The sequence below is a fragment of the Diospyros lotus genome, chromosome 2, assembly GCF_014633365.1.
Source record: "Diospyros lotus cultivar Yz01 chromosome 2, ASM1463336v1, whole genome shotgun sequence".
Lineage (NCBI taxonomy): Eukaryota > Viridiplantae > Streptophyta > Magnoliopsida > Ericales > Ebenaceae > Diospyros > Diospyros lotus.
Genome location: NC_068339.1, coordinates 43,260,533 through 43,283,737, shown reverse-complemented (window position 1 = coordinate 43,283,737; position 23,205 = coordinate 43,260,533). Strand labels below are relative to the sequence as shown.

Here is a 23,205-nt window from a genome sequence, read left to right as displayed (position 1 = left end):
ATTTGTTTTGGTCTTGAAATTAAATTTTGATGATTAAGTTATTTTTATTTTTAAATAAAAATATTAAAAAATATTTTAAAAATTCACTTTATTAAAATAACTTCATAACAATAAAATATCCTCTTTATATGCATACATTACAAATAGATAGATGTTTACGACTTTGTTAATGAGCACTTGAAGGCATATAATAATAGTTTGGTTTAAAATAATACATATTTAGATATCATTTTAAATACTTAATTCTTTCTATGTTTTGTTCCACATCTAAATACTCTTCACCAAATAAAACATTTGAAATTTAGAATGACAAATTTCAAATTCCAATTCCAAATTCCAAATTATAACTAGAATACCTTTATTGTTTGTCCAAAACAAAATTAATTCTAACATTTTTGAAAAATGGGTTAAGTAAAGTTACAAATTAAAGTGTGATTTAAAAAAATAAAAAACCTCTATAATATATAATAATAAAACTGACAACAGAATCTGGGATGGGGCAAGAAAAAGAGGTCCATGTCTCCATTTCTGACCCACAAAATAATAGTATCTGGGTTGTTTTCAAATAATTGTTTTAAAATAAAAGAGAGAAAAATGAATTAGACATAAATTAAACATTTTCATATAAAAACAGACCTTATAAGAAATAATCGATTAGGGTACCCTTTTATATATATAGAGAGAGAGAGAGAGATAAAAGAAAAAAAAATATATATATATATATATATAGATTCATTGAAATAAAATATATATCAGCAAATCTCAAATAGACGTGGCAGCCCATATAACATAATAAAAACCAGCCAACCTGGTACAACGTTGCATGTTACTTCTAGAAGCCAACTTCTTCTTCTTTCTTTTTTTTTTTAAAAATTAAAATGGTACTACATAGTTCATGAATTACAATGATACTCCGTTCTGATGATCTACAGCTTGATCGGAGCCATCAGCAGTCTCAACAGCTCGAACTTGTCTTCCCAACTGAACAAGCAGATTAACAATATTTAACAAACAGATAAATGTAAGTTAAATACAGAAGTATATATAACTAAAGAGTTATTGTAATTAATGTTCATCTTGTTATTAGATAGAAGGAAAAGACCAGAAAATAGGCTTCAAGCTTCCCTTTGAGAGTTGCCAGCTCTTCCTTGAGCTGTTGGAGGGCCATCTTGCATCTGCTTGTGTTGATGTATGCAAAGGAAAGCTAGCAAATTAGCTCGTGAAGAGAAAGGTTTTCAAAATAGCATTTTTTTTTTTTGCCACAAAAGTGCAAATGAATCTAAACAATAAAATGCACAAATTCTGTTCCTTTTTCATCCAAAGATATCTGTTATTTTCATTTCAAATCTGAAGCGACCACAAATTCTGTACAAATATAGTGATAAGAGGCAAAATAATCAGAATTTACTCTTCTAAATACACAAATTCTGTGCATTTATCTGTGACCCTCCTGGATCCAAAACTGCATCCATGAGAGGGAGAGAGATATTATATATATGCACATATGATATACACATGTTATATATATATATATATATATATAGATTCCTATTACAGAAAGTTAATAGAGTTTTACATTGAACAGTATCCATATAACCGATTCATAAGGTTGTCCAACTCGAAGAAATCTACAGGAGTTTTCTATCTGTTAAGAAATCGCACAATCGAACGCCATTATTAAACAATATTTCGACCGTAATATAATAAAATTTAATGAGCATGTACACACACTTACAAGGCTTGCTCTAAATTCTGAAGACATTTAGCTGAATCCGTGGTGTAGAATATTGAAATAACTTCTTCGATGAAGTTAGGGTCAGCCTCAGTTTGCAATCTCTCTAATTGAATAAAATGTAAATTTTATTTGGGGGCCCGAGACAAAATGTAAAAATGGCCCCTAGTACGTCTAAATTTTATTTTTTTTATAATAAAATATAAATAAATATTTACACCATATCAAAGAATAAAATTAAAAAAAATTTAAATTATCAATTGAAAATTACTTTAATAGACAAAAATATCAATCAATTTGAATTTTTTTTTTCTCAATAGCCAATCTTGTGACATAATTTTCAGATTCAGCTAACATCAATAAAATAGACATATGCAAGTTATCCAAATATCTGAATGCATTATGCATTATAAACAAAACGAAGTGAAGGAGCAACTAACTACTAAAAGTTTAAGCATATTTGGAGACTGGAGTTGGAGCTTCTGAGAAGTGGATCGAAAAGACTGAATCTGATGAGAGCCAATTGACAATCGAGAGGCAGCGAGCCACCAGCAACAGCGAGCGACGGAGCAAGGGGTAGCGAGCCACTGGCCACGAGCACGAGGACGAGTCGGCAAGGGCGAACGACGGAGCAGAGTAGAGAGAGGCGACACTTGTTGGGCGAGCGACGGAGCAGCGAGCCACCGGCCATGAGGGCGAGGCGAGGACGAGCGGCCGCCGACCGAGTAGCGAGAGGCGAGAGAGAGAGGGCGATGGCGAAGGGCGACGGAGCAGCAAGAGAAGAGAGAGACAGTTGGTGACCGGCAACGGATCAATGAGAGGAGCGAGGGCGAGCCGCCAACGGTGGTGGAGAGGGCTAGGGCAAGGCGCGACGGAGCGAGAGAGGTAGGGCTAGGGCAACGAACGAAAGAGAGGAGAGGAGAAGGGTTGCAAAGAAGGGGGTGGGTGGGTGGGTGGGCCTGGGTAATGGGCCCTTATAAATATGGATGTTTTCAATTTATGAGCCTCTAAGTAATGAAATTTTCATGGGCCTTGAGGCAACTGCCTCATGGGCCTCATGAAAGGTCCGACCTTGTGTTTCACCAATAAATTCCTGTGTGAGAAAGCACAATACTCAGCTTTATTGTACTCCATAGAAGAGAGTTTTTTTTTTTCTTTGTTCCATAGGAAGAAGATTAACTTTAAAAATCAATTTGGTAATTCTATAATTTACGTGTGGGCATATTCCTTTTTGGAGATAACTTCACATCTTTATAGTTATGCATTAATTCATACGAAGCACTGCATTAAAATTACATACATGTCTTCTAGGTACCAATTAACACTTATAAAATTAATAGTAGATCATATAGAACATTCACCCCATCAAATAATGATAAGGATGACAAATCATATTCCTAACACCTGTCTCCATATACTAGTAATATGAAACCACATAGATGAACATTTCCACATTTCAATTAGATGGTTCAGCTTATTAGTAAATCTCGCATACCAATACACAAAACAACCATGTTGGTTTAAGTTTAAGGATCAACACACCATCGCAACCTGATGACACAATCATTATTCGCCAAGTTATGTGATCAGTCATTGGTGTCACATTTGGCTGATCATTTCCCAATGACCACCTACAGGTCTACCACTACATCTTATATCATATGTGCATGTGACACACCATTTTCTCATCATTATCTCCATATTGAATGAGATAGTAACTCCTATACTAGTTTATACTCGATTAATCGAAATCCCCATCCAAAGAATCTAAGGATTAGGAATAGTTTAAGAAATTATATTATCAGAGAATCCTGTCACACAGTCTTAATACTTTGAAAATAAGATTCTCACACAGAAGATCTAGGAACTCATTTATATAATTGATTGGAAAAAATATGAATGAAGAAAATCGTGTCTTTTATTAATTTATATAAAAATATAATTAATGCATTACAAATAAGCTTGCTAAATATCATCCAAATCTAATATTAAAACATACACCACTAACAGAAAGTATATGTCCTTTTAAATTTAAACCAAAGTCCATGTCTTTTCATCCAATAACTATCACTTTATTTAAATAAAGAAAATCAAAGAATAAATTATAATATATATCATAAAACTATCAATGTTATTATTGTTAGATAATATCAATATATCTTTATATATAACAATCCCTCACTTATTATCTAATAATAATACTGGTAAAAGTAGAATAAAAAAATAATTTGGGTATTTGTATAACATATAATTAGAGGTGGCCGAGACTTGAGCCTTTAGAATAAATATGAATATAATATTCATATTTGTGTTATACAAGAGTTCTTTATTTGTAACAGCAGTGCATTTTAATGGGTCTTGCACTTCATCCTAGTTTACTCTCGAATTTCACTAAAATCCTTAAAAAGTGGCCTCTTAACTTTCTTACTTGCATAGACAATCTCATAAAGAGTGTCTACAACCATTTTATCACTCCACTATAAGCTAGAAGGTGAAGGAGCATTCAAGTGCAAGTGTCGCTTCAATTGAAAAATATATAAAATTAAATATTTTTATTTGTTTGGTCTTGAAATTAAATTTTAATGATTGAGTTATTTTTATTTTTAAATAAAAATTTTAAAAATATTTTAAAAATTCACTTTATTGATATAACTTCATAACAATAAAATATCCTCTTTATTTTATATAGTAGCACAGATATGCATACATTACAAATAGACAGATGTTTATGACTTTGTTAATGAGCACTTGATGGCATATAATAATAGTTTGGTTTAAAATAATACATATTTAGATATCATTTTAAATACTTAATTCTTTTTATGTTTTGTTCCACATCCAAATACTCTTCGATATAATATCACCACATAAAACATTTGAAATTTAAAATGACAAATTCCAAATTCCAAATTATAACTAGAATACCTTTATTGTTTGTCAAAAAAAAAAAAATAATTCTAACATTTTTGAAAAATGGGTTACGTAAAGGTACAAATTAATTAAAGTGAGATTTAAAAAAATAAAAAACCTCTATTAAAAAATAATAATAATAAAAATGAAAACAGAATCTGGGGTGGGCCAGTTTTGTTATGAATAGTATCTGGGATGGGGCAAGAAAAAGAGGTCCATGTCTTCATTTCTAACCCACAAAATAATAGTATCTGGGTTGTTTTCAAATAATTGTTTTAAAATAAAAGAGAGAAAAATAAATTAGACATAAATTAAACATTTTTATATAAAAACAGACCTTATAAGAAATAATCGATTAGGGTATCCTTTTAGAGTTCAGCAATCTAGAACCCTTGATTCCTAATATATATATATATATTCATTGAAATAAAATATATATCAACTAAAAGCCTCGTATAACGTTACATGTTACTTCTAGAAGCCAACTTCTTCTTTTTTTGTTTTTTTGTTCTTGTTTTATTTAAAGTTAAAATGATACTGCATACGAAGTTCATGGATTACAATGATACTCCATTCTGGTAATCCACAGCTTGATCGGAGCCATCAACAGCCTCTGCAACTCGAACTTGTCTTCCCAACTGAACAAGCAGATTAACAATATTTAACAAACAAATAAATATAAGTTTAGCACAAAAGTATATATAATTAAAGAGTTATATATAATTAATGTTAATCCTGTTATTAGATAGAAGGAAAAGACCAGAAAATAGGCTTCAAGCTTCCCTTTGAGAGTTGCCAGTTCTTCCTTGAGCTGTTGGAGGGCCATCTTGCATCTGCTTGTGTTGATGCATGCAAATTAGCTCGTGAAGACAAAGGTTTTCAAAATAGCATTTTTTTTTGCCACAAAAATGCAAATGAATCTAAACATTAAAACGCTATATATAATTTTGTTCCTTTTTCATTTCAAATCTGAAGCGACCACAAATTCTGTGCAAATATAGTGATAAGAGGCAAAATAATCAGAATTTACTCTTCTAAATCTCCATTTTCTGCCCCGCAGTGCCTCCTAAATTCCATGCATTTATCAGTGACCCTCCTGGATCCAAAACTGCATCCATGAGAGAGAGAGAGAGAGAGATGTTATATATGTGCACATATACACATGTTGTTATATATATAGATTTCTATTACTGAAAGTTAAGATTTTTACATCGAACAGTATCCATATAACCGACTCATAAGGTTGTCCAACTCAAAGAAATCTACAGGAGTTTTCTCTCTGTTAAGAAATCGCACAATCGAACGCCATTATTAAACAATATTGCCACCGTAATATAATAAAATTTAATGAGCATGTACACACACACTTACAAGGCTTGCTCTAAATTCTGAAGACATTTAGCTGAATCCGTGGTGTAGAATATTGAAACAACTTCTTCGATGAAGTTAGGGTCAGCCTCAGTTTGCAATCTCTCTAATTGAATAAATGTTTCACCAATAAGTCCCTGTGAGGAAACGCACTACTCAGCTTTATTGTATTCAATAAAAGAGAGTTTCTTTTCTTTTCTTTTCTTTGTTCCATAGGAAGAAGATTAACTTTAAAAAATCAATTTGGTAATTCTATAATTTACGTGTGGGCATATTCCTTTTTGGAAATAACTTCATATCTTTACAATTATGCATTAATTCATACGAAGCACTGCATTAAAATTACATACATGTCTTCTAGGTACCAATTAACAGTTATAAAATTTCGTCACATTATTTCAGTGACATTTTCTATTTTTTCACATGCATGACGCACATATATATATATTTTAAAAATAACTCACGTTCTCACACACACACACACATATATATACACACAAAATCAATGAATTGTTAGTGCATCCTTTTGTATATATATACAAAAAGCAGAGGTAGAAATGACAAAGCTAGAGCAGGTTTTCACCCAGCTAGCTGGTCTTTCTTATGTTAGTGCATGCTTGAAGCCATTGGTATGAAGATAATAGAGTAAACCTCATCAAGAAGGGACTGCCTCATGTTGTCAAGTTGGCCCCTCTCCATTGCACAAGTAAAAGCAAGGGAAGAGAGAGAGAGAGAGAGAGAGAGAAGAGCTGAAAAATTGAAGTTTAGTTGAGAATGTGTGTAGGAAAGGAAGGGTTATATAGTGGAGAAGAGAGAGAGAGAGGGGGGGGGGGGGGGGGGGGGGGGGGAATAGAATTATAGAAATAAGAGAGAAGAAATTAATTTATAGGGAAATTCTAAATATATATATAGCATATTTTTTTCATCAATTTTGTTAAGGGCCGTAATACATTCATGTGGATTTTATTTGTTTTTTTCAATTATTTTTTTATTTAAAGTTTAGACATATAAATAAAGGAGTCAAGAAAAATTGAGCTGAGCTTAACTTTGTTTGAGTTTGGCTCGTTTATTTCTTAAATTGTTTGAGCTTGATTTATTTATAAGTTGAACTCTATAAAAAAATGTTTGAATTCAATTTGTGAAAAAGTTTTTATGTTTGACCTTGGTTTATTTAAGATAAACAAGATAAATTCAAATTTGTTAACAAGTTTCTTAAGACGAAAATAAATAAATTGAAGAGATTTTTATTTGAGCTCGACTCTCTTATTAAACAAGTTCTAAATTTTTGTTCAAATTTGTTTATTTATTTAATAAATAAATTCAAATTGACCTGATTGACAAATTAAATTGATATATATGTTTCAGCGTAAAAAACAAAAGAGCCCAATAATTAAAACTACTACTACCATATTATTCTAAGGATTCATTTTATAAAACTAAAATGAATGCTAATGATTTGTTTACTGTAGTTCTTGCTACTTAATTTCATTTTCTAATACATTATTTTGCAGTATATAAATCTATTAAATCTTTAGAAGGAATGATAGCTGTTTAGCGTATGATCTTCCATTTTAGCTTCTTTCCTTTGCATTTTGGAACTCATGTAATATATATGAAAATATTAGCATTGCCCTTTTTAAAACGGAATAATTAATCTTATATGAAATGTTAATAGAAAATTATTTTAATTGCAACAAGCAATTTAAGTTTTTGTCACACTTTATCCTAAAGACCAATTTAATATTTTAACTATTCATAGCTTCTTCTTGGACACCTAAAGCATCAATATTTCATGCTTAACTAACTAGACAGCTGAGCTGAGCCAGCACAAGATGCTCCTTCAACAACATCAACCCAAGCATCAAAATTTCATGCTTAACCAGTGATAGTGCATAGTAAAATTATCAAAATGCCCATTTGAGAAAGTCAATCCAACCTCATTGTGTGGTCAAAATTCAAGCTCATGAGGGGGTGACAAGTGTCATCTCGTTCGGCCCATATCTAAATCTAAAGAATTAAAAATCATTCCTCGAAATTCTATTTCTCAAAATTCTTTTTATAAAAAAGTTATACCAAACATAGGAATACAGATTTCCAACCTAACATTCCTAGAAATCTTAAAATTTCTCCTATACCAAACGCCCCCTATAAGTAAAATCATTTGATTTTAAGCTAATTATTATTTTTTCTAGATTCTATTAATGACTTGAGTGTGAGAAGTTGTACCACGGGACCTAACCTTGCCTCATTCTCACATAGGTGTAGTCTTCAAAGTGTTAATCTTACAAATGTAGATCTCAAAATTCAATTTCCGACATGGTGATGGGTCATTCAATCTATCATTCGCTAGATAGCTAAATTAGCCAAGTACAAGCTACTCATTCAACATGATTAACTCAGCAAATATAACATTTCGTATCAAGTGATAGAAATTATCAAAACAATTTATTTTGATGGGGCTATGTGAACTTTTTAGGGGTCACCCATCTTTGATCTTTCCTAGCTCAAGCACGCTTAATTCGGGGGTTTTTTATCTACATTCAGTTCAAAAGATATCCAACTAGTGTCGTTTACTTCCTTACTTATCATCAATATATAATACCCTTCTCTGAACTCTTGGAGTATTACATTCTCTCCCCTTGAGCACATGATGTCATTGTCATGCGACCTTATAATTTGTCCAAAATCTTTTCCCATTTGGAGGCTGCCACTTTAGAAGTCTGTTAGGAGTTGCTCCTTGTTTAGGCTCTTGCACCTCGGAGCCACTCCTTGCCCTCATCGGACCGCCTTCTCCAAGGATCAATTTTGATACCACCTATAACATCCCATATCGAGTAATGAGAAGAATCATAACAACTTATCCTGATGGGCCTACTTGAACTTCTATGGAGTCACCTATCATTGAGATTCTCTAATTCAAACACGCTTAAACTGTTGTCAATTCATCCTTAAGCTGTCGGAGAGCCATCGTGCATCTGCTTATGTTGATGCATGCAAAACAAAGCTAGCAATTAGCTAAGTAATGAGAATAGCTCCAAAAATTTCGTGACAAAAAGAAGGAAGAAGTGACATGTAAACACTAAAATGCCTTATAATTAAACAAACATAATTAATTTTGTTGCTTTTCATCCATAAATGGAACAAAAATAGGTGACTGTTTTTCATGTCTTTCAACAGAATCAAACTCAACGAAACTAAACCCATTAATTTAATTTCAATTATTTTTCACTAGAGTTCTACATGTAGTGATAAGAGGCAAAGTGAACAGAATTTACCCTTCTCCATTTCTCGTCCAGGTCCAGCAGTGGTCCATAAGTTCTGTGCATTTGTTTACCACCCTGATGGCTCCAACTCTGCATCCATGAGAGAGAGAGAGAGAGAGAGAGAGATGTTATATATATTTATGCATATTGTTACATAAACATAGATTTCCAATGGTGAAATTTTACGTTAAACAGCGTGTCTGGAATTGAGCCACATGGATGTACAACTCAGAGAAGTCTATGGGAGTTCTCTCCTTGAAAAAATCCCACAATTAATAGAACATCACCAAACATTATACTGCCACCAACCTCATCCTTGCAAGCTAAACCATGATATATATACATATGAAAATAAGCCTACACATACACAAACACTTAACTACAAGGCCTGCTCAATGTTCAGAAGATATCGAGGTGAATCGCTAGAGTAGAATGTGGTAGCAATTTCTTCAACAAAGTTAGGGTTATCATCATCTTGCAGTTCCACCATCCTAACAAATGCTTCACCAAGAAATCTCTGCATGATAGCCCAATACTCTTTGACAAGTTAATTAGTCTTCTTTTTCCCAATTTACACTTGATCATAAGTTTTATTTAAAAAATAATTAGATTTATATGCCCTCTGTTTACCAATTTATGGTTATAAGATTTCATTACAATATTTTTGCAAACAAGATACATGCATGTTTAAAGCCATCGGTACATGGAAAAATAGTAGAAAAACCTCATCAAAAAGGGCCTGCATCATGTTGACAAGTTGGCTCCTCTCCATTGCATAAGTAAAAGCAAGGGGAGAGATCTGAATAGAACAACTGAGAAGTTGAAGTTTAGCTGAGAATGCAATGTAAAAGATATATTTCCACTAAGCCAAAACAGCCAGAGAGCACGCATGCACCAAAGATTTTTTCATATATCCAAGCATGCAATTAGATTTAATGGAGGAAGGACATTTTGATTCAGCTCGGAATATATATATATATATATAACATTTTGCTAATATTATATAATTAATTGAGTATCTTTTCTAATATATGATTATTAATGATATTACATTATGTGCATGATAAAGTGTGACAGTTTAATATGAGAGGATATAAATGCGTTAAATCATTAGAAGGAAAGATTACTAATAGCATATATGCAATTTTTATCTTCTTTCCTTTGCATTTTGGAAGTTATATAATATGAATAATAATTAAATAAATATATCATATATAGTCAATCAGAGCAAAATTTATCCAAAAAGTCGAAAGAACCAGAATAAAATTATCAAGAAAATGAGATAAAAACTTAGAAGAATAAGAAAATAGGTATACATATTTGTAGTTATATTAAGAGAATCATATATTCACTACCAGAATTTCAAGTTTTAGCATTTGTCGCTAAATTATTTTAGCCACGAAACATATCTGTCGCTGAAGTGCTCGTCGCTAAATTTTTGTAGCAACAAATCCGTCCCCAATTTAGCAACGGATTAGCAATGGAAATTTTTTCGTCACTAAATAATTTTTTTTTTTAAATTTAGTGACAAAAATTTCCATCACAATTCTGTCTCTAATTCAGTTGTCTTTTATGACGACCAAACTAAATAACAACGGATTAGCGACATAAATTTTTGTTACGAAAGTATAAAAAAATATAAATAAAAAAAATTAAAAATTTAACATAGCGAGGGAATTTTTTATTGCTAATCTAGCAACAAAAATTTTTGTTGCTAAATTATAAAAATATAAATTAAAAAATTAAAAAAAAAATTAGCCACGAATTTTTTTTGGCTAAAATAGCAACAAAAATTTTTGTCGCTAAAGTGTAAAAAAATATAAATAAAAAAATTAAAAATTTCTTTTTGTGACAGAACTTTTTGTTGCTAAATTAACGATGAAAATTTCAGCTGCTAAAGTATAAAAAATATAAATAAAAAAAGTAAAAATTTCCTTTAACGACGAAAATTTTCATCTTTAAAAATAGTAAAAATAAAAAAATAAATTAAATTAAATTCACGACGAAAAATTTAGTTGCTAAATATATCAAAAAATAAATAAAATATATTTAAGAGACAGAAATTTCCGTCGCTATATTTAGATATTTTAGCGACAGAATTGAGTCGCTAATTCTGTTGCTAAAATAAATTTATTTGTATTTTTTTATTATAATTAATTTTTAAATTAACCTAAATAATTTAAAATGATTTCAATTCTAATATAAATTAAAACAAAAGTTATTATAGAAATTATAAAATTTATATTTATAAAATGAAAATTAATATTTAAATCGAATATTAATAAAAATTAAAATATCATCTTGACTATTACATCAAAATAGCTATGAAACATAACTGCTTGGATAACAGAATATTAATATCATATTGACAGTTATATCAAAATAACTACGAAACAAAATCGTCTGGATTGTCACTAGCATAAGGCGAGTCAAGCTAGTGAGTCGACCATGGATGAGAAAAAGAAGAAGGAAACATACCATGAGTAGATGTAGTAAGTTGTTTAATCAAAGCTCGCATATCAAACATCTGTCGTCAAAAGTCGTTGAACTCTTGAACCTACGAGTTTATCTTCTCTGTCATTTCTTATATGATGGCATTTTCATTGAAGCCAGATAAGACAGTGGATAAGCTGTTGACATCTAAAAACTTCAATTGGGATAAGAATCATGTGCTGTAAATCTTCTTCTTTTTTGTTTTTCTGGCCTACAACCTGGAGGAATATCTGGTCGCAATCTGGCTTAAATGGCTAATAAAACCCCTTATCCAATTGAGTTGCCTGCTCCAACAACTCTCTATACGTTTTCTACAACAGTTTAACGAAAAAAAATAGAATAAGTTAATTATAAATATTAAATGTAACATCCCGGTAATTCAGAAATAAGTAATGATTATTAATTTGATCGAGAACAATTAATAACTATTAATTTAATTAGGAATAGGAAATATTTAACAATTTAAATGGGGAATGATTAATTATTATTAATTATTATAATTCAAGTGATTATTAAATGGTTATAAGTTTAAAGGAAATATTAATTTAATTTGTATTAAAAGAAGATATTAAATTATTTTGTATTTGGGAAGTGCGAAATTAATTATTGGAAGTCTAGGATATAGGAATAAATGTAAAGTGAGGGTGCATGTGTAATTAATGAGAATTATGGGTGCTGGAATGAGATTTTCGGAAGTGGCTATAAATCACCTTAAGTATAATATAGTGTACATATAGGTTGAGAAAGCTAGTTGGAGTGGGCGGTCGCGCGGGAGGGCGTCTGTGGGCTGGGTGAGGGATTGAATCACGGGGCATGCGCGCGTTTTGTCCTTAAGGCGGTGGCACCAGCTGGCTGCCATGCGGCAGCTTCTGGTGGCTCGTTTCTTTTGCTTTTTTAACCCGATTTTAGCGAGCATTTGGTCGGGTAATTAAGCAGTAACAGTGAAGAAATTTGGGAGAAGATGAAGTCGTGCACAGCCATGGAAATAAAGGGAAAAATGGAAGAAATGTAATTTAATTAAAGTTTATAAATACAGGTAAGTTGTGTTAGTTATGTGAATAAATTTTTACGATTAAAATTTAATTTAAGGTACGAATTTATTAATTTTTGGTTAAATTAAATTAATTTACAGCGTGTAATAATTTAGCGGTGTATGGGTGTATAAACACTGGAATCAGCGAATTTAAGGCAAGCTCTTTACTCCCTTCGTAATTCTCATTCGCTTTAAGAATTCTATGTCCTTTCTCAACCCGATTTGATTATAGAAATTAATTGTGAACGTTATAGTTAATTATTATTCGAATTTTATTAAATTAAAATAAATAGGAAACTTCTGGGGTTTAATTCTGTAAATGCTTACGGGGTATTGTACCCCCCTACTTCCTTGGGAATGATACCGAACCTGGTTTAGGCTAGGTTCTTAGTGAGTTAATTGTAGTTGTAAGTACCCTCTGGGATGAGTTATTGTAATTGGGAGTCTTGGGGTTTTATTTGTGTGAGTTGTAGGGTGTGGGATATACAGCTACTGATCATCGATCGTTGGGTCGTGGCAGTTGATTGCTAGACGTATGGGCGTCAGTTATCAGCTATTGCGATAGACTATAGACAGGTCGAGTAAGCTGGTACTACCAAACACCCACCATTGGTGTGTACTTGTCATGATGTGGTTATGGTTTTATTTTGTGGTTATGGGTGATAATAACAGGTGGCGTGAGCTGTCGTCCGGTGAGGTAACGTGTTGACTGTTTGTGACACTAGAGCTAACCGTCGTCGGGCCGAGGGCGGCTGTTGACTGGTTGTTCCAAGTCACAGGTTGTCGATTGGTACCTAGTCACTGTCGACCGGCTCTGCCAATATATGGCATATTGCATCACATTACATTGCATGGGATTGGGCTTACATCCATTGGGGGTTATGCTTTGTATGTACGGGGAAGTGTGCACATTGACATAACCCGATTGGCCTGTTAAGTGCCAATTTGGGTAAGTTAGGCGCGCATGTGGATTTAAAGCATTTCGTCTGTGTGAGTTCTTATATGGGCGTAGCATGGCCTGATAATTGGCTCATGGGGGTTTTGTCATCACGTTAATGTTGCAAGAGCCATTGCATTTATTATCTGTTGCATCGCGTGGTTACCGTTGATTTGGTTTATGATTGAGAATTGTGGTATGGAGTTGACCCTTGATAGCTATGAATGGATGCTTGGCTCCAGATAGCTATGATTCGGGAACTTCGGTATGTGATTGTGATGAGAGTTTCGGGCTTATGTGAATTGTGTTGTGAGAACTTCAAGCTCATGGGCTTTATGCCAGCCAGTTCATGGCTGTGGCAGGTTTGTATGCTGGGATCTGGGAGACAGGATGTTCATTTCTTATGTGGGCCCCAAGGACTATTATGTGCATTGTTATATTTATGTGGAGTACTGGATTCTCGATTGCACGGTATGGCATGGCATTTTCATATGTTGCATTGCACTTTGTGCGAGTATATCTTGGGTGAGAGTTGTACTCCCAGTGTTGACATTGTTAAGTTACGATGTGTACTTCGATTGTAGTTTATTTCTTATTTATCTTTGTCTAGTGGGGTGTATATCAAGTATGGCTATTTCGGGTTTTGGTTTGTCTTGCTTGTATTAGTGGGATGCACTCCAGTGTGGGAGATCTATGTCCAGCCTTACCTCCCTTATTTTGTTATGCTTGCTGAGCCTTGTGGCTGATCATCTTGTATTTATCATCATTCTAGGTGTGGAAGCTGACGCAGTTGCTAGACCGTTTGGCGTGTTGGTCGTAGATAGCTGTGTGTACAGGGCAATCCCAACTAAAAGATCCGTGAGGTGTGAGTTGTGATAAGAGGCTCGGACAGCGTGGCTTGTTTGATTTATCTAGTCGTTATGTTGTTATGTATGATTAAGCCCCTGAGTGGTTTATTTCGTATATTTATCTGGCTTCTACTGTTGTGGTGTGTTGTATGATTTCGTTGAATTGTAATTAAAAATTGAAGAAAAATTCTCGGATCATCACATTAAAATTTTCATTAATTATAAAATTGATATTATTTAAAATTAAAAAAAAAACTTACAGCGTCGCTTGTAGAGTGTCTGTCAACGTACGTCTTCACTCCTTCAATTTTTTTTGAATGAGTTCGTTCAAAAACTTCAATTAGTATGGACACCCTCCCAAACTCCTTTTTCTAAAAAAAAAAAAGGTGATATATAATTAATAATAAAAGATTACAAATAATAATAAATTAAATAAATTAAATTTCTTATCATTTGTCTCTTATGCTCCATTGAGGATATGGAGCCCACGGTGTGGCAAGAAAGACTAATGCCAGGGCCACCCGTCTCACTCAAGCGGTTCAACGATGCCTGTACAGACTGTCTGTTTCTTGAAGGCTTCATCTTGTTCCCATTTTTACGTTCAATGGTCCCAGACATCATCTGGCACAAAGGTCGACTTTCCATTAGCATGCCACCTACGAATGTTGTCGATGTATCGCTTAACTGCCTTTTGTGCCCATTCTCTCCTCACCAATGCATCAATCGTAGGATCCCATTGAAAATTTTTCTACAAGCAAAAATAATATTAAATAGCTGAAATATTTCTACATTGATAATTAACAAAAAAAATTATATTATTAATTTAAATTTAATACCGCAAATTCATTCTAGTACAAGCCCTTTGTCTCCGAAGACACTTCTTTCTAAATGTGGCCCTCCTTATGAAGACGCTTTTGGAAGATCGTTGATATAATATGGGAGATGTTAACTGTACGACAAAAAATGCTCCTGTATACAAATAATAATAATTAGTATAAAAACTAACATACGTCGTAATGTAAAAAAAAAAAATAGAGAAAAAAAATTTACCCATCGCCATCAACCAAGTGGGATGATGGAGCTACCAATGACTCTGGAGCATGGGGACGGTGCAGAAGCAGCTGTAGGGCAGCAACTGGAGAGGTTGTGGGTGGGGGGGAGGCTGGTGAAACGTCCACCGAAATATGTGGTGCTACAGTAGATGAGGTGGAAGCAACAGTGAACCCAAAAAAGCTAGGTCGAGAACCATTGCGTCCTACACAATAACGTCCTTCGACACCTGTCATACCTACGATACAAACTCTGGCAGCCCATATTGGTTTTCCTGCATATTTTCCATTTTTTTTTGTAGAGATTACACAATCTGGAAGCACTTATTCTAGGAGGTTCTGAATTGAAATCATACTATATGTTTCTGTTCCCTTTATTGATGTTGGTCGTGCACTCTTCTTCTGTATGTTATTGCACCTTAAGTTTAATTTATTCACATAAAAATGGGATTGCATGTCAGGGGAGAGTGATGGAAAGCTCGATACATTGTTGGACCTCTTTCTTAACAGTTTAAGCTTTTAGGACAAGTGATATCTAATTCAAGGTGTCTAATAATAAGTGACTTTCCCCTGAAGCATCAAAATAATCATTATGGTGCATATAGTCTCCAAGCAAAACGGCCACAAGAAAAATATCTTATATGAAATTTAACTACAAAATCCGCTTGCTTCAGAACAACTAAACAAAATGCTCAGAGGCATTTTTTACGGCAACTAAACAAACCTCAAACCATGCTCAAACCCCAGGTTGTCAAAAAAAAAAAACAATAAATAAATTCTAGAATAAACGATACAGTTGCAAGTGGATGGAAGAGATGATCGAAATAATACTTGTAAGTGCAATAGCAAGATGCTTTGAGGTAGCGATGACGTCCTGAGACGGAGGCGACGGTGGATGGGTCAATGGCGTGACTGAATTCACTGAGTGAGAGAGAGAGAGAGGGGTGAGTTAGGATTAAATATTTGGGGATTTGAGAAAAGAGAAATGTATCTCCCGCCCACATTTTTTGTTTTTTTTTAATATTTATTTGTTAAATAAAAATCAAATAATTTATGAAAATAATATTATTAATTATTTAATTCATAAAAATAAAATAATTTATGACTACGATAACTAATAAAATAATAATTTAAAATAATAATCTAAAATATGTTAATAAAATAATTTAAATTATTGCATCAAATTAATATTTATTTAAAAATATTATTATATCATAAATCTAATAATTATAATAAATTAGTTTGATATATTATTAATCAAATAATTTTAAATATAAAATTAATTTTTCATTTTTTTTGGTATTTAAATAAATATTAAATAAAAATGTCAAAAAACATAATACTAAATATACTAAACAGTATGAATAAACAATGTTTGTATGAATAAATGTTTTATAAAAATAATACTAAATATATAAGGTCATATTTGAATATTTTATAAATATTGATGTATATATAGAGAAATGTATATCCTGGTGATGTATTGTTATTCTTAATTCAAAAAGTTATTAAAAATCAATATTTCTATTCTAAGTGTTAAATAATGGGAAAGAAAAAAGTATATTTATGTTATGTTTAAACATAGAAATCTAGAGTTTTAATTTTAAATTTTAACCACTAAAATTTACAAATAATTAATTTGAGTTAAAATTAGTTTTAAGTTTAAATTTTGTGTTGCGATAAATTATTAATTTTTAAATAAAATAAACAAATAATATTTTAAATAATTTATTTATTTATAGAGTTTTATAATATTAAAACGTTGCGTATATTTTATTATTAATCAAGATCATGTTTGATATATACTATATAGACATTAATGAATACTATATAGATAAATGTATCATGTTTAATATATATATTGTTAATTTTAATTCAAGATCATGTTTGATATATACTATATTATGTTAATTTTAATTTATTTTTTTTAGATTTAGTTTACATTTATATATATTTTATTTTATATTTTATATAATTTGATATTTTACATTTTTTCGTATTAATTAAATACCGAATAGATATATTACACAATGAAAATATATTACTGAATGAATAAATATATTATTAAATAAGGTCGTATTTGATGTATATTATATAAGAAATATGCATTCTGATTATATTTGATGTATTATTATTCTTAATTTAACAAGTTATTACAAAATTGATCTTTCTATTCTAAGTGCTAATTAAATCAGGATAAATTATTATTATAAAAAAAAATAATGAGTACAGTATCAATAGTAAATTATTATACATTCAAAAAAAATTTCACATTTAGTTTATACATTTAATTAGGAATTCAAATTAGTGATGTAGTACCCATCCGTCGCTAAAATAAATTAAAAATATTTTTATAATAATCTAAATATATTTATAAAAAAAATAAAAGATAAATTAAAATTTAGTGAAAAAATATTAGTCCGACGCTAATTTTAGCAATGGACATATAATTCAGTCACTAAATTTTTGAAATAAAAAAAATTTCATGTAATTAGTGACAAAATATTTTTTTGTCGCTATTCAATGTTTTCTGTCGCTAACTACAATTTTTTTTTATTTTTAAAATTTAGCAATAGAATTATATGTCCATCGCTAAAATTAGCGATGGAATGAAATTTTTGTCGCTAAATTTTAAAAATAAAAAATTTCATATAATTAGCGACGAAAAGATTTTCCGTCGCTATTCTCAGCGATGGAAAAAATATTTTGTCGCTAGATTCAATGATAGAATAAATTTTTCATCACTAATTACAAAAAAACTATTTTTTTTTATTTTTAAAATTTAGTGACGGAAAAATTTTTCCATTGTTAAAACTTTCAAGGGAATGAAATTTTGGTCACTAATTTAAAAAAAAAAATTATTTTAAATTTTTTTTATGACTTTAGCGACTGTTCTGTCGCTAAGTTTACGAAAATATTTTCCAGTGGTCCGTCATGATCTGTGTAACAGCCCACTTCTTCAGGGCATGTTATGCCTTAGGAAATTTGGTTTATTTATTATTTTATTTTTTTATCTTTACATTATCCCGAAATTCCCTAAGACCTTATCTAGTGCGAGATATCTACACTAGAAATAAATACAAAGCGGAAGCTGAATCGAACCTGCTCATATAATAATAACTAGACATGACATTCATTACAAAGTTTATTCATAAGCGTCTGACAATAAATACAATGTACATAAGTCTTAGTCTACTAACATAACATGGTACATTACTCGCTTTTCAACGTCTCGCGTCACCACATATCACCAATCTCGGAATCATCTCTGCAAGTCCCGACTGGAACGTTGAATGTTCCAGGGGCGAACCCAAGTTAGATGATGAACCATCTAAGTAAGGGTACATAATGCTATGTTATGAGTGTATGCAATGTCTTTCATCGTAGGTGTCAACTGCACCCCTCATGCTACCTACCATTTTAGCGGCCACCTCTTTCGAAGTCGGGTGTATGGGTGCACCTTTGGTAAGGCAGCGGCGCCAGTTCGTACTCCTTACGGCCTCATATGCGTGTGATCGATGATATCAACGTGTATTTATGCATTTCATAGTCATGTATGCAGTCTACGTGATGGATACATATCAGGGCATGTCAATATGATGAAAACATTTTCGAGGAAGTACCACTTACCTTCTCAAGCTTATCGGGCTACCTCAATATCCATGCATTGCCTCGATTTGCGTGCCAACCTCAAAATTTGCACGAATTTCTTTAACTTCACCCTCAAAGCATCCTAATCACCATAATTATTTAAATAAACATTAAAATCTATTTTCCATAATTTTTGACATTTTCTATAATTTTCTCTCTATTTCTTCCTATTTTCCTCAATAAATCCAAACTAAATATTTCTAAAATATTTTCTCAAATATTCTTCTAAGACAATTCATAAAATAATATTTTGGAATTTCTGAAATTTTCTAGAGAATTTTACTCACCTTGACTTAGCATATCCGGTTTCCTCGATATGCGTGCCATATTCCCGAAAAGCGTGCTCGACTCGTTTTCTCATCCAAATCTCCGGGATATCATTACATCTTCATTACCTAATTTTCGGGATTTTTTCTAGGATTTTTCGACATTTTTCCCAATTTTCTTTTCTTTTTCTTCCTTTTCTTTCTTTTTCTTTTCTATTTTTCTTTCTTCCTCTACTATTCATCTTCTTCCTTGCGCCTCCCCTGCTTCCTACAACGCCCAGCTTCTTCCATTTCTCTTCTTCCTTTTCTTCTTTCTTTCTTCTCTTCTTTTCTTCTTCTTCTTCTTCCTTCTCTTCCTTTTCTTCTTCTTTTCTCTACACCGCGCCTCTGTTCCTTCTTCCCCGCGTGACCCACGAACCAGCTTCCCCAGCCGCCGCACCGCCTGCTGCGGCCGTCCTCAGCCGCGACAGACCATCACCGAGCTGCGCACCTCGCCCGCGCCCCCTGCCTCGTGCTCGAGCTTGCAGCGCGCCGTCTCGCGTCGGCCATGGCCGAGCCCTGCCTCGACCGACCTCCATTGCTGGTTCTCCAAGCCCCCTCGGTTGCTGCCCCGCCGCTGGCCTTCTTGGCCTCTACACGATTGGCTCAGCCAACCACTGCCGCGAACCACCAGCCAGCCTCCTCGCCTCGGCCATCGCTGCCCTGCTCGAACCAGCCTGCTTCCATCTTCTTCTAGTATCGCGGCCATGGCCGCATTAGCTCGCCTCCAGCCATGATCGGCCCCGAACTCTTTCTCCCGCACGCGAACTCTCAATCTCTCTCTCAAGCTCGCTTTCAGCTATCGGCCACAACTCCTTGCTGCAAATGGCCGATTGCTTCTTCTCTATTTATAGTCGGCCACTGCTCACGAAGGTACATACATATAGATATATATTTCATTACATTAATTGCATAATCCCTCAAAATCGGCTGCCAAATCCCCTTGAATCCCGCTGCAACCATTTTCCTTAAATCCTGCTGCCATGATCGTCCAATTGCAGCCCAAAATCGCGGCCATTAATGCTTCTCAGAAGCTGGCCGCGCACATGCGTATATATATATATGTATAATTATGTATTATGCTAATAAATTACATATTTAAACTTAAGAAAATTACATATAATCCCTAATTTATTTTAATATCACTAGAGAATTTTCTTATTGCAACTATGCCCTCAAACACCGATTAAACTTGCATTTTAATATTGAGAATTAATAACTTAAATTTTACTCGATATAGATGATTTGGCTCCGATGTCCTTACCGGGCTGTCGTTTCATCCTAAAACCACTGAAGGGTTGCTTATTACGAAAAATCGGAGCCCCCTCAGGTGTCTGTTGATTTTTCGAGAGTCTCTTACAACGATTCGGTTTTATAGCCTAATTAGTAGCTGTATTTTAGCTGTACCGAAAATTGTTCCCGATTCGATTTCTTTTGATACCATAAATCCTATCTCGGAATGCTCATCAAAACCATATTATTTTCCTTAGACAATTTCACTCATAGGCATTCCCTGCAGTTGATTCGGTACCTGAAATTGCTATAAAATCAATTTTTCGGTATTCTAAACTCATCAAAATTACGTGGCATCCTCATACGAACATGGGGTATTACATTCTCCCCTCCTTACAAAATTTCGTCCTCGAAATTTGCCATATATTCTAAATCTCAAAATTTCATCATCGAAATCAACACTTGACTGATCAAATAACTAAAGAAAATCTTACTCGAAACTCGTGAATGCCAATGCATATATCAAAATCTAAACCCTTGTGCTAACCATGCTCATCAACCAGTACACTTGGCAACCACGCATACCTTTCGAATTTCACTTTCCAAAAATCATAATCGCATAACTCGATCCTTGGGCCAAGAATCTTCGCTCGAGCTCCTATCTAAGTCGGTACTCACATCATCATAATGAGCCTACAACTCTCATATCATCAATTTTCAATCTACTTTTCACTAAGTCATCCATTCGATATCACGACACTTTCCTAATTACCGATTTTCCACGACATTAATTCTCTTATACTAATCAATTATGCTTTGATAGTCTCCCAACCTTAGTACAAAAGTCCCTGATCTCGATACATCTTAATTTTTATCCACTGATCCTTAGAGAATTTTTTTTTTTTTTTTTTTATGTTGTCAAACGTTTTCACGAACCCTTGGATCCAAAAACATCACAGTTATACATTATCACCTATTCTTGAAACTAGTTATGCCTTAGTTTAGGTCATATCAAACCTAATCATTGCTTGATCCTTACACGAAATTTCTTATAACTGTTATTTTCTCATTCTCGTAGGAATTCATCACCTGATATAACCTCAAGTTTCTGACAATTGACTACAATCATCTTCTAATCATGTAATGTAACTTCAAGAAATCTTTGTTAATAGATTCTATCTATCTCCAAAACTTTGATCAAAATTTAACGTTGTCTTTTAAGTCTAGCAATACTAATATCCTTGCATGCTTGTTCCTTTGTTACTTGGTCGCCAAACTTATACCTATTTATCCATATACCCATAACTTAAATAACTCCTCGAACTTTTTGAAGTGATCCTCAAATAACATTTTATATCATCAAATCAATCATTTAATCCTCAAATTACTCTTTTTATGTCAACTAACTTTAATCCTGCTCGATCCTTTTTCAGAGCTACATACTCAAGTTACCGACCTTTGCTTGAACCAACCTCTACTCAAAACATTTGGCTCATCTCTCGAAACCTACTGGGTTATCTGACTTTTTGGAACTTTCAATCCTCGACCTTGACTTCACAGAGCCTCGTGCTCTCATCGTTTATTTCTCGATTGGCTCATGACCTAGCAAGCAAGTCTCACCTATCGCGACGTTCCCTAACATTATTCTCAATGTTTCTCATGCGTCTTCCCTATCTGAGGAGTACACTAATATATCCTCGATAAACACAATCACTAAAGCGTCTTTAATGCAGACGGTATCTAATCATGACTCTATTGCCGATTTTCGAAATGCCTCATTCCTCAACCGCACATCAATCGTAATTATCCTAGCCTCTTGCAGTTGTTTATAATTCATCAAATTTGAGGTAAAGATATCGACTCTTAATTATCACTTCTTTGATAATTTACGTCCTCAATCAAGCCACTTATAGCTAAGTGTCTAATAACCTCAAGCTATTTATTGGCAATTTCATCATTAAGAAATAATCCTATTAAATCTTCCGAGAATATCTCATGGTATTTTTCATTTTTCTTATGGCTTTTCACTTACAGTAAGTGCTTGTACAATAAATTGATAGGCTCCTTGTAATCATAACTTGCTAACATCACTTTAATGATTATCTAGTTATACATCTCTCAATTTGCCTACCAGGCTACTTATTAGTCATACGAGGGTTTCATTTTCCAAAATTGAAAATCTCGGGTTTCTAATCGATCTAGGTCTGCAACTTTTCCTACTGTGACCCATTATCCTGGTACATCTGCCATCACTTGATTCTCTCAACCACATCTCAGTTTTGCACAATCTTCGAGACGACAATCCATAACTATACTGTCAGCTAAAGCAGGTGGGTACTTATGTTATCCACAGTACTTCAATCTTTGCTGGATTTTTTTTTTT

General features: G+C 32.9%; 1 protein-coding gene across 1 annotated transcript; it reads right to left on the bottom strand.

Annotated features, from left to right (window-relative positions):
* Positions 1-900: 900 nt before the first annotated feature.
* Positions 901-6,709, bottom strand: LOC127794841 (pseudo histidine-containing phosphotransfer protein 2-like). The gene is made up of 6 exons (XM_052326096.1): positions 6,662-6,709; positions 6,014-6,147; positions 5,403-5,475; positions 5,204-5,280; positions 1,103-1,175; positions 901-981 (listed from the first exon to the last, which is right to left on the bottom strand). The coding sequence occupies exons 1-6, from the start codon at positions 6,707-6,709 to the stop codon at positions 901-903; spliced, it is 486 nt and encodes a 161-aa protein (XP_052182056.1).
* Positions 6,710-23,205: the final 16,496 nt, after the last annotated feature.

Coding starts and splice junctions, on each gene's coding strand:
- LOC127794841 (XM_052326096.1), bottom strand. CDS start 6,709: ATGGAGAGGGGCCAACTTGACAACATGAGGCAGTCCCTTCTTGATGAG. Junction 5,281..5,402: donor AGCTTGAAGCCTATTTTCTG/GTCTTTTCCTTC, acceptor CTGCTTGTTCAG/TTGGGAAGACAAGTTCGAGT. Junction 1,176..5,203: donor TACCAGAATGGAGTATCATT/GTAATCCATGAA, acceptor CAACACAAGCAG/ATGCAAGATGGCCCTCCAAC.